General features: G+C 42.2%; 1 protein-coding gene across 1 annotated transcript in view; it reads left to right on the forward strand.

Annotated features, from left to right (window-relative positions):
- The first annotated feature begins 5923 nt into the window (after positions 1-5923).
- Positions 5924-13179, forward strand: part of LOC143286310 (uncharacterized) — an 11571-nt gene continuing 4315 nt past the window's right edge. Inside the window, exons 1-3 of the mRNA XM_076593848.1 lie at positions 5924-6046; positions 7050-7208; positions 11075-11196. Coding sequence (XP_076449963.1) covers positions 7172-7208; positions 11075-11196 — 159 coding nt within the window. The 5' untranslated portion in view covers positions 5924-6046; positions 7050-7171. The remainder of the gene's footprint in view (positions 6047-7049; positions 7209-11074; positions 11197-13179) is intronic.

Here is a 13179-nt window from a genome sequence, read left to right on the forward strand (position 1 = left end):
ATTGAAAGCCCAATGCTTTAACCACACGGCTGTTGCGCCCGTCGTTGGTAATCATGTATGTATATGTTTGGGTTTTTAGAGTCGTATGTCTATGTTTATTTCAGCATAAATGCTGCATGGATGACACGTCAGCTCTGAGGGCGCTGCGTATCTGTAGCACTACATGTCGATATCACCATGTTCAGTAGCGCTACGTGACGATATCACCATGTTCAGTAGCACTACGTGTCGATATCACCATGTTCAGTAGCGCTACATGACGATATCACCATGTTCAGTAGCACTACGTGACGATATCACCATGTTCAGTAGCACAACGTGTCGTTATCACCATGTTCAGTAGCGCTACATGACGATATCACCATGTTCAGTAGCACTACGTGACGATATCACCATGTTCAGTAGCACAACGTGTCGATATCACCATGTTCAGTATAGCACAACGTGTCGATATCACCATGTTCAGTAGCGCTACGTGACGATATCACCATGTTCAGTATAGCACAACGTGTCGATATCACCATGTTCACTAGCGCTACGTGACGATATCACCATGTTCAGTAGCACTACCGTCTACGTGTCGACAGCACTATCTCTGTAGCGCTACGTGTCAATAGCGCTACATGTCGATAGTACCTTTTTTTTTCTTTTTTTCTTTTCTTTTTTTTTTCCTTTCTTTCTTTCTTTTTTTTTCTTTTTTTTTTCTTTTTTTTTCTTCAAACTCCCGGGCACTTTTCACTGCGTTTCATTGGCGTAGCATAGCCTACAGCTATCGAACAGCCTTCAACTTGCGCCCTTTCTCTCACAACCTGCCTTCCTGCCTGCCTGCCTGCTTGTCTCCCCCTTCCTCCAGCGATCAGCATAATGAAAGTGTGTGTGTGTGTGTACGCAAGCGCACGAGTATGACCATGTTATATGCATGCTTTGCATTTATTTGGGTAGAAATGTAGCCTGCAGGTGTGTAGGCATGGGTAAGCCTATTCACTACTGAAACTGTGCATTGCCTGCACCTGTGTGTATGTGAGGCGAAGTGTGTAGTAAAGGTTCAATCAAGCAGTCTCTCTTTTGCTCTTTCTCCCTCTCTTTTTCATTTATACCTGCGTTTGAAATACTGACTATATACAGATATGATTTTGTATCTTTTATGCATAGATGTGCGTACATGCATATATATGCATGTAGACCTATGTCTGTTTTTCACTTATTTATCATGCACATTGTGTATGTTAAAAAGCATATGCAGGCCTATGTGTGTGAGTGCACCTTCCCTTTTTTCTATTATCATGTCCATAATTTATCTGATTACTTTGATTTCATATTTTCATTTTTTTGCCAAGAGGTCTGGATGTAAAAGAAGCATATAGGCTTATCCAATTTCCTTCAGTATTTCTTATCTTTATCGTTCTCTCTCTTTCTCTTTCAGTGACTTGATAGTTATAAATATGTAATATGCTATGTGGGTGGGGGTGGAGGGGGGGCCGTGGGGGTTGGGGGGGGGGGTGCATCTCAGTATATTCAGCTGTTACACTTTCCATACTATAGATCCACTTAGCTTGCTTGCATTATCAGAAAGGAAACCAGACTTTGTTAAAGAGGAACTTTTTTCTTCTTCTTCTTCTTCTTTTTTTTTTTTTTTTTTTTTTTTTTAATTCTAACAGCAAAAATTCATACAGTTCAATGTTACACTGGAGGCAAAAGTACTGAAAGTCCTCTTTGTGAGAACAACCTAGAATTAGTTTTACTTTTATCCTTTTGTGTGTGTGTGTTTAGCTGCTTGCTTTGCAGGGGAGAAGGACACAAGGATAAAATAGGTAAACTGTTAATTTTAGGTAATATCACTTGATGAAGACGCTGTGTTGGTAATTGCAATTAAGAGCGCACATTAAATTTTCTCTCATTCGCTGCTTTAAGATAAGATAAGAATAACTTTATTATCTCCACCTGGAGAAATTTGGTCAGGTGCATTATCACAACATAGACAAGTAAACAACATGGGGACCATAACTGTAAAAGCCAACAACAGCCCCAACAAATATTACGAAGATACAAATGTAAAAAAATATCACAACATCGTTTCATACATACATCCACACACTGCAGGTAATAACTAGTATTCTTAATGTAAAAACAGAAAGAATTAAGAAACATTATTTGAATATAATTATAAACATAGCCTACTATACTGCACATTGATTATAATAGACAGATAAGATAAGAATAAAGATGAATTGCGGAAAACCACAACCAGATAATCAGCACACACCCGCACCGCACCCCGCCCCCCACCCCCACCCCACCCCACACACGCAGATAACTTGATCAAACAAGAGTAATAAACATATGTTCTCAAATAAAAGCATTTCACATATTCGCTTTTAAAAACATTGCAATTAATTATTACATCGTAATTATTAAACAGAAATATATTTAGAATATGAACGTTAGCATTAGACATATTCATTGTACATTCATCCTGCATATTGCACATTATTCTTCCTACATATTGCACATTCATTATAACCAATTGTCACGTTTTAAGCTCAGTAAACACACACACAAACACACACCACAACTAGAACAAGGTACAGCCTATCATGCACGGACTTTCACACGTCTCACATGAGAGTGCGCGCGCGCACACACACACACAAAGAGTTCTCAAGAATTTAAAAGGTGGATTGAACGTGGAATAAAAGTCTTCAGAGCTCTGGATTTCAACTTAAAAGTTCTGTAGCGTCGTCCTGATGGCAATAGCTCATAATACTTTGCTAAAATATGGGTGTCGTCAGTTGCTATCTGCCTGCTTTTTTTTAACCACTCGACTTTCATACAGCTCTTGCATACTAGCTTGTTTCACTCCCACAATTTTACTGCATACACTCATGACATCGTTCAAAACACGTTTACTCCTCACTCCCAAACTTCCATACCAGCACATAAATGAAACTGTAAGCACAGACTCGATACAACATCGATAATAACTTTGAAGAATATTTGAATTTATACCAACATTTCTAAGCTTCTGTAAAAAAAAAAACTCTAGATTGACATTTCTTATGAATGGAATCAACATTTCTGTCAAAAGTCAGCTTATTGTCTAAGATGGTCCCTAAATATCTATATTCATTGACCCTCTCCACTGTTTGACCATCAATAACAAGGTCAGCTACAGGCAAGGGGTCTTTCCGAAAATCTATTAACATTTCTTTTGTTTTCAATACGTTGAGATCCAGATAGTTTTTCTCACACCAGGAACAGAACTTTTTAATTTCACTGAAATAAATAGCATCAGAGTTGGACAGATCTTCAATTGCTGAATCATCAGAATATTTTATGACAGGAGTTTCCTCCGTGCCTCTGCAGTCATTTGTGTACAGTGTAAAAAGAACAGGGGACAGCACTGTACCTTGGGGTGCACCAGTAGAAGTAGATCAGTGGAAGCATTGGGTACGACTGAAAATTTGAAGGACATACTTAGAATCAATTCCATGTGTGGACAGCAAGTGCCGTGTTATATATATATATATCATCCTTTCCCGTATTATGCACGTCAGTGGAGAGAGACAGACACTGGATATACAGAAAGGAACTGGGAGGGAAATCTTTTTCTTCTTCTGCGTTCGTTGGCTGCAACTCTCACGCTCTCTCCTATGCACGAGTGGGATTTTACGTTTATTACCGTTTTTACCCTGTCATGTAGGCAGCCATATTCCGTTTTCGGGGGCGGAGGGAAAGATACGAGACTGGTAACGAAGGGATGAGGATCACAAGCATGGACGTTGAGGTCAAGTCTTGAGCACACCCCCCCCCCCTCCCCCGCCACCCCCCTCAAAACCTCGTCATCCCATCCCACCCCCCACCCTCCTCCCCTTCGCTGTACACGGAGTGTGGGTGGGGAGAGGTGCGGTATGACACATGTACAGCGAGCGTCAGTCATGTCAGTCAGTTCTATGATGACCCCAGTCATCACAGCAAACCGCTGCTGTTCTGATTCAACATTAGCACGTAAAGAGACTGAGGCCACGTGAGAGACTCTCGGACCTCGAACGCTCTTTATCTGCCAACAGCAGCAAAAACACACACTGCCAACATTCTCTCTCTCTCTCTCTCTCTCTCTCTCACACACACACACACACACACACACACACACACACACACACACACACACACACAGCCAAACTTCACACAGACACGCGCACGCACGTGTACACACCTCGAGGCGTCACATTTTACATTACCTCAGATACCGTGTTCTCAGTTGTCTGAGTCAGAGTGACGACCTAACCTCCCTTGGGAGAAAAAAATAGTGCATTAAAAAAAAAAAAACCAACAACCCTGCTTAGATAAGGGAGATATAGATTGAGGATGCAAAGGGTGGTGGGGGTGAGGGGGGGGGGCTTTAGGTCGGAGGGTATATGTGTGTGTGTGTGTGTGTGTGTGTGTGTGTGTGTGTGTGTGTGATTTGATCATTTAGAATTTGAAATGACAGCTTTGAAAGCGAAAGCTTCAGACTTATATGTATATGTTGTTTCGTGATAGTATTGCCCACCTCGTTTCTTAAGTTTTCAGATTCGAAGTGAATTATTACGTCGTTTGAAATATGAATTCAGTTGTTGTTGTTGTTGTTGTTTATGCTTAGTTAATGGGCATGTGTTCTTTCGAACCGGTAACTGCTTGGTTTACTCTCTTGTTGTTGTTGTTGTTGTTGTCACCAGACCAGTTTCGGATCAGCAACAGCGTTTCAAGTACAGAAGTGTGCCGCGTTGTTTCATGACAGTATTTGCTGTCAGTTCACTTACCAGTTCATTTGAAAGTTATAACAGCAGAAAGAATGCGCTGTTTCATAGCAGCATTCATTGACTCTCAACTAAACTTTTTCTGCTCGTTAATTCTGATCACCAGCGGAAGCACCAGGCTGTGAAAAGTAAATCAGTTTGTCCCTCGACGGTGTGGACTGGTGTGATGGATTGGGTGTGTGTAGGGGGGAGAGAGGGGGAGGGCGTGGGAGGTGTGTGTGTGTGTGTGGGGGGGGGGGGGGGGGGTCACCGGCGAGTGAAACATCCAGCCATGTAGTCTAGCTGATAGAGGGCCTCGGGGCCTGTGTGTGGATCGTCATCACTCCATCCCAGGGCCCAGGCCATTCGTCAAACCCTTCATGGTCTGGCCCGTGACGACACGCCTCTTCCTGATTCACTCACTCCCCCTTCTGTCATCCCCGGCCTGGGTAAAGCAGCTAGCATCCTCTTCTGACGCTAAGCGTTTTCCTTTTCAACTGCACGTCAGCGGATTGGGCTCCATTGTTTGTGTTCTGTCCCCCCGGTCTGGGTAAAGCAGCTAGCATCCTCTTCTGACGCTAAGCGTTTTCCTTTTCAACTGCACGTCAGCGGATTGGGCTCCATTGTTTGTGTTCTGTCCCCCCGGTCTGGGTAAAGCAGCTAGCATCCTCTTCTGACGCTAAGCGTTTTCCTTTTCAACTGCACGTCAGCGGATTGGGCTCCATTGTTTGTGTTCTGTCCCCCGGCCTGGGTAAAGCAGCTAGCATCCTCTTCTGACGCTAAGCGTTTTCCTTTTCAACTGCACGTCAGCGGATTGGGCTCCATTGTTTGTGTTCTGTCCCCCCCGGCCTGGGTAAAGCAGCTAGCATCCTCTTCTGACGCTAAGCAGAGACAGAACTTTGTGTTGTTGTTGTTTTTTCTTTTTCTACATCACGTAAGCGGGTTCGTGTCCTGTGTAAGCCTCCTCTTCTGACGCTAAACAGAGATAGAACTTTTTTTTTCTCCTCTTTTTCTACAGCACGTTCGCGATTTTGTGTCCATTATTGTATCTATCCCCGGCTCGGGTAAATCAGCATCCTCTTCTGACGCTAAGAAGTGACAGAACTTTGTTTTTTCTTTTTCTGCATCACGTCAGCGGGTTTCTGTCCATTGAAGGGGATGTGTTTGGATGGTAGCTTTCACACGTCTCTGACTGTGTAGTGGGTTTGAACGTCAGACCTTTTCATGCTCATCAGCGCAGTACCAACAGGGGGCCTACGATATCTTTGAAGGTAATTTTCACCTTTCACATCTTTAACTAATTTGCTGATGGACGAAACTGATGATGATTTAGTATTTGAAATTTTCATAGAATTTTTCACTTCGGTTTACTTTTTTGTCGCTCAATATATCTTTTGTAACCATGTGGTTTGATTTGGTGATCTTTGTTAGATTTTGTTAATGCATTTGTCTATTGGTAATCATGTATGGTTAAAATTGGTGATCATTTGTCAGTGCATATGTGTTAGCTCATTTCAAGGGTCAATATTTTATCTTCAGAACGCTACGTACTATTTCAAAAATCTTTTTCCTGAATTGTTTGACAGGGATCATTATTGATTTAACCTGAGATATACTCTTCTGGAGATATGCAAGCAAAGTCAGCTGACCTTTCACCAGTTTGCATATATTACTGTCTGTCTGTCCTTGTCTCTCTCTCCTTTTTTTCTGTGTCTCTGTCTTGTCTGTCTCTGTCTCCCTGTTTCTCTCTGACTCCCTATCACTCTCTGTCTGTCTTTCTATCTCTGCCTGTCTGTCTCTCTCTCTCTCTCTCTCTCTCTATCTCTCTCTCTCTCAATTACTATGTATTTTGTACTGTTGTTACTGAGGATATTTAAATGTTTGTTGGCTGTTTTGGTTGAATTGTCTTGAAGAGTTTTAGTGTCGGATGTTTTTACACTTTTCTCTTGCAGTAGAGGTCTAACCCATTCAGTAACGGCTTTGGTCTTCATCGGAATGAAAGACTGTGATAGTGTTCTTTATCTTAATCAGGTGGATTATGTTTCTTGTATGTTTTCGTGCTTGCATGCGCATTTGTTCGTTCGTTCGTTCTTTTGCTTAACGTCTATCCACATTTGTGATTTTAGTGTGTGTGTGTGTGTGTGTGTGTGTGTGTGTGTGTGTGTGTGTGTGTGTGTGTGTGTGTGTGTGTGTGTGTGTGTGTGTGAGTCTGTCTGCCGGTCTGTCTGTGTCTGTATGTGTCTATGTCTGTGTCTGTGTCTGTGTGTGGTGCAGGTAGTTGAAAGAGGGGGAACTCCAACAGGCGACAGTTCATCGAGGATGTCCAGTCGGTAAAACGTCATCAATAACGTGAATACTTGGTCTTGAGCTCGTCTACGTCACCTGACGTTGCACCAATGAAATCCAAGAAAGAGTCGAAAGAAGATCCAATCGGTTGGTAATAAACGAACAAAACAAAACAATAATCACATCCCCGACCCCACAACCCACATCTCTATGTCTCTGTCTCTGTCTCTGTCTCTGTCAGTCTGTCTCTCTCTCTGTCTGTCTGTCTCTTTCTCCCTCTGCCTCTCTGTATCCTTGTCTCTGTCTCTCTCTCTCCGCCTGCTTCTGTTTCTATCTCTCTGTCTCTTTAATTCTCTTTCTGTCTCTGTCTCTGTCTGTCTGTCTGTCTCTCTGTCTCTGTCTGTCTGTCTGTCTGTCTCTCTCTCTCTCTCTTCGCATTCTATGACTTTAAGTAGCATTGTGTAGTGCATGCAATGACATATATAATGTAGTTTTGTGTAGTGTAGACCCTGTTTCAGGGCGGGGACTGGATAAAAAAAAAGCGCGCTAGTGCTTATCGATTATCCTCGATAATTTTTTTTTTTAAAAATGTCTTGTCTTGTCTTGTCTTGTCTTGTCTCCGTCTCTCTCTCTCTCTCTCTCTCTCTCTCTCTCTCTCTCTCTCTCTCTCTCTCTCTCTCTCTCTCTCTCTCACTCCCCCTCTCACCTTAGAAAGCCGATCTGTAGCCCATGTCTTTCAGAAAAAATGTTGAGGACACAATATGGCAATGGTATACGATATTAATACGAACTGTTTCTACGTGCAACGCTCACACAGGTCTTCTTTATAATAATCGAATTTGAAGCAGTGATTGGTTGTGGTGTGTGTGCTTGTGTGTGCGTAAGCGTGTGTGTGTGAGGGGGGGGGGAGGAGAGGGGGGAGGGTGTGGGGGGTGGTAGGCGTTGGCCGCCGGAGAGGGGGTGTGTGTCTGAGTGCGTGCGTGTGTATGTGTGTGTGTGTGTGTGTGCTTGTATATTTTGCGTCCTGTCTCCTGAAAGGTGAACATCATTTTGTCTGCAACTAAATCTGATGTTATGAATGACATTAATCCCTATGAATGTTTCTCGATACAATAATGATTGCCCTTACCATATATATAATTCATATTCAGTTTCGTGTTGTTATTTATGATCTTCGGACTTCAGAAGTTACTGTGAATGATTTATGTCGATTCGTTGATAATCTCTCTCTCTCTCTCTCTCTCTCTCTCTCTCTCTCACACACACACACACACACACACACACACACACACACACACACACACACACACACACACACACACACACACAAGATCACGAAAAGATATCACGTATAGACACTGAATCTCTCTCTCTTTTAAATCTCACTTTCATCACTGAACCAGTCATGATATTGTCACATCGTATCATAAGTTCACAATAGTAATGTTATTGTATCATACGGTACTGAACAGTATCAGTATCAGTAGCTCAAGGAGGCGTCATTGCGTTCGGACAAATCCAGATACGCTACACCACATCTGCCAAGCAGATGCCTGACCAGCAGCGTAGCCAAACGCACTTAGTCAGGCCTTGAGAAAAAAAAATGATGATAATAATAATACTAATGATAATAATAACAATAATAATGATGATGATGATGATTATAATTATAATATAATAAAAAGACAATAATGATGATAAACAAGCAAATAAGCAAATAAATGTAAAACATGCGGACACACATACACACATATACACATGCATAACAGATATGCAACAAACATGCAGTTTCACAGATATGAAAGCACAAACAAATACACATAAACGTACACGAGCTCCGACACACACACACACACACACACACACACCATCTCCCAAATTACCCTGCAACCCCCCGTGCCCCCTCCTCCACACACTCATTCCAAGGCTACGTATCGCAGCTTCCACGGCACACACACACACACACACACACACACACACACTTACTTAAACAAGCACACACACACATGCGCCCATACAACAGGGTATCATTCCAAACATGATCGCTAAATTTGTTGTCTGTAAGTATAATGGAACATACCATCACTGAGAGGGAAATAAAGTGTCACTTCCATGCATGATTGTATTGTATAGTATACAATTGTATTGTTTTGCTGTACTGTACTGTAAAATAAAGTGTCACTTTCATGCATGATTGAAGTGTCGTTTTTGATTGTATTGTATAGCATAGAATTGTATTGCTGTACTGTACTGTACTGTACTGTACTGTGAAATAAAGTGTCACTTTCCTGCATGATTGTATTGTATAGTATAGAATTGTATTGTTTTGCTGTACTGCACTGTACTGTATTGTATTGTATTGCTTTGCATTACGTTTTGCCAAAGCCGATTCTTTGTGTGAAATTTGGGCTGCTCTTCCCGTAGGGAGTGAAACGCCACAGTACGTGTAGCGATTTCTTCTTCTTCCTCTTCATCTTAATAATAATCTTTTTAACCCGGTGTTCGGTTGTCTGTGTGTGTGTGTGTGTGTGTGTATCTGTGTGTCTGTGTGTCCGTGGTAAACTTTAACATTGACATTTTCTCTGCAACTACTTTGTCAGTTGACACCAAATTAGGCATAAAAATAGGACAAATTCAGTTCTTTCCAGTCATCTTGTTTAAAACAATATTGCACCTCTGGGATGGGCACAAAAAAATTTTAAAAATGAAGCCTAATTATATGCAAACTGCATTTACTGTTATATATATATATATATATTTTTTTTTTTTTTTGTATTCTCTAAACTTGGCACTTTAATCTGATATTCTGACCCAACAACAAGAGCAGTCATTATTATCATTTTTTGTTCAAACAAGAACTTCTTTTGCTAAGCATGGAAGTTTTATTTATTTTGCAAACGTTTTGGTGCAGATAGTAGAAAAAGGGAAATTACTCTGTAATTAATGCTAGGGGACTTAATTTGCTTTAAACTGATCTTTCTCATCTTAAACATTACATTTTGAAATTATACTCAATACATAAAAAAGCTTGGAATTTTTTTTAAAGTGTATCACAAGTGAGTCTTGAAGGCCTTGCCTCTCTTGTTTTCTGTCTACAATCGTATTTGTTTACTATCAAAGTGGATTTTTTCTCCAGGATTTTGTTAAGGCAACCCTTTTCTAGCCGAGGGTTCTTCAGTTTACGTGCGCCAAGCACATGTTACACACGGGACGTCGGTTTATCGTAGTCTCACCCGAAAGACTAACACCCAGACCATCCCTCAAGATTTAGTGCAGATATGTGGGGGCTTGGGGAGTCAGTGGGGTGAGGGAGTAAAAATCCCGCTCCGTACATATAGGACTCGAACCCGTGGACGCTTGCTTTCTAGTTTTGTACATTACCACTTGGCCACGGCCCCACTAACTGATGATTTTTATTTTATTTTATTTTATTTTTATCAGTGTGATGCGTGTATGTGTAATGGAGTGTGTAAGTTGTTGCATCCAGGGTATATATATATTACATTTTGCGTCTCGTAAATTCAGTGTGCTTTTTCAATAGTATTGATAATGATTGTCCATTTATGACTTTTATGATTCGTTTTATTCGTAATTCATTCTATGTGCTATTTCCAATTTTTTTAGGGCGGTGGATTTGTAAAGCGTTCATAGCTATATAAAACATATTATCATTGTTATTGTCATGATTATTGTTATTTTCATCATTGTTGTTGTTGTTGTGTTGATGTTGTTGTTGTTGTTGTTGTCGTCGTCATCATAATCATCATGTGTTAATTCGATTCTTTTTAAAACTTTGGATTTGTAAATCGCTTAGACCCATATCAAAAAGGATACCTTGTGATTAGTAGTAGTGATAGTAGTCGAAGTAGTAGTGTCAGTATCATTGTCATAAGCATTATATCAATATCACATCATTGTTCTTGTCTTTCTTTCTTTCTTTCTTTCTTCTTCTTCTTCTTATCATTATTGTTACCATCATCATCATCATCACCATGGTATCCCTGTGTGTTCAGCGGCAGACATCCCGCACTACCACACGGACGATGAGGCCTACCTGTCCAATTACCGTGGTTACCAGGGACCCTCTGATGGGGCCAACGGGGTACCTCTCTCCACCATCTCTGCCAGGAGTAGGGTACGTGCTCTGTCTTTCTGTCTCTCTCTCGCAGTCTGTCTGTCTGTCTGTCTCTCTCTCTACACACATTGTGTGTGTGTGTGTGTGTGTGTGTGTGTGTGTGTGTGTGTGTGTGTATGCATATGCATATCCCTCTGTGTATGTGTGTGTGTGTGTGTGTGTGTGTGTGTGATGTGTTTGAAGGTGGCGGTGTGCGTGTTTGTGTATGGGGGGGGGGGGGGGTTGAGGGGGGAGGTGAAGAGATGGGTGGTATGTGGGGGGTGGTAGTGATGGTGGTGGTGGTGGTCACGGTGGTGTGTGTGTGTGTGCGTGTGTGTGTGTGTGTGTCTGTGCGTGCTTGTGTATGTGTACTGTTGTTGTTGTTGTTGTCACGAATGGTAGTTGTGACCATCAAGGGAGGTCACATTCATTATAAATACAATTTATATTTAGTGTGGCAACCAGTTCTCTCCATCTGTCCCAGTTCCTCGTCTCACGGAGATCAGGGCGTCGTTCAGTCTCAGGCCTGTCCATCTTGGGATGTTGCCCCCCCCCCCTCCCCCACCCCTCACCCCTCCACCCCCACCCCCCAGGTCTGTGTCACTGCTAGTGCAGGAGAACTGACTATGTCCCAATTCTCAGCTACCTGTGTCATGTTCAGGAGGCAAAGTCTGTATCAAACATGTTCCCTTCTTCATCTACCGATGCCAGGTTTAGGAGACTAACTCTTTGTCACTGCCTGTGTAGGAGAAGAAGACAGGCTACTACCTCTGTCTCACCACCTGTGTAGGAGAAGAAGACAGGCTACTATCTCTGTCTCACCACCTGTGCAGGAGAAGGAGACAGACTACTAACTGTGTGTCGCTGCCTGTTTAGGGACACAACTCACTGGGTCTCACTCAGCCTGGTAGGGTTGGGAAGACTCAACAGCTGTTCAAACCTTGAGTTGGGATGAACGGAAGACAACTCACTATAATCAGTTCTTACACCAGTATGGGAAGCAGTTGCTTCTACTGCTGTTCTGACATGTGTCGGACAGAGACTATGATACTAACTTGTTTTTGTCTCATTATCCTTATGTCGTAGGAGAAAAATACAGGACTTGCTATATCTGTTACCATCATTTGCAGGAGAAGAGGAATATACTAATGTGGTATATCATATACTTTTAGTATAAGGCACAGACACAAGATTTTACACCACTGTTGACTCGGTGGTGTGTGACAGATCTGTATTGTCTCACCACTGTGCAGAAAGGCAGACAGTATACTAACTTGAGTAATCCCAACATTGTATGGAGAATACAGTCACTAATTTGTGTTCACACTCTGGTGTGGAGAAGGGACAGTTCTATATTTTGTGGTCTCACACCTGTTGTAGGAGAAGGAGACAGACTACTAACTCTGTCTCACCACCTGTGTAGGAGAAGGAGACAGACTACTAACTGTGTCTCACCACCTGTGCAGGAGAAGGAGATAGACTACCAACTCTGTCTCACCACCTGTGCAGGAGAAGGAGACACACTACTAACTCTGTTTCACAACCTGTGTAGGAGAAGGAGACAGACTGCTATCTCTGTCTCACCACCTGTGCAGGAGAAGAAGACACACTACTAACTCTGTTTCACCACCTGTGTAGGAGAAGGAGACAGACTGCTATATCTGTCTCACCACCTGTGCAGGAGAAGAAGACACACTACTAACTCTGTCTCACCACCTGTGTAGGAGAAGGAGACAGACTGCTATCTCTGTCTCACCACCTGTGCAGGAGAAGAAGACACACTACTAACTCTGTTTCACAACCTGTGTAGGAGAAGGAGACATACTACTAACTGTGTCTTACCACCTGTATAGGAGAAGGAGATAGACTACTAACTCTGTTTCACAACCTGTGTAGGAGAAGGAGACAGACTAACTGTGTCTCACAACCTGTGTAGGAGAAGGAGACAGACTACTAACTGTGTCTCACCACCTGTGTAGGAGAAGGAGACAGACTACTAACTGT

Source organism: Babylonia areolata, chromosome 10 (assembly GCF_041734735.1).
Source record: "Babylonia areolata isolate BAREFJ2019XMU chromosome 10, ASM4173473v1, whole genome shotgun sequence".
Taxonomy (NCBI): domain Eukaryota; kingdom Metazoa; phylum Mollusca; class Gastropoda; order Neogastropoda; family Buccinidae; genus Babylonia; species Babylonia areolata.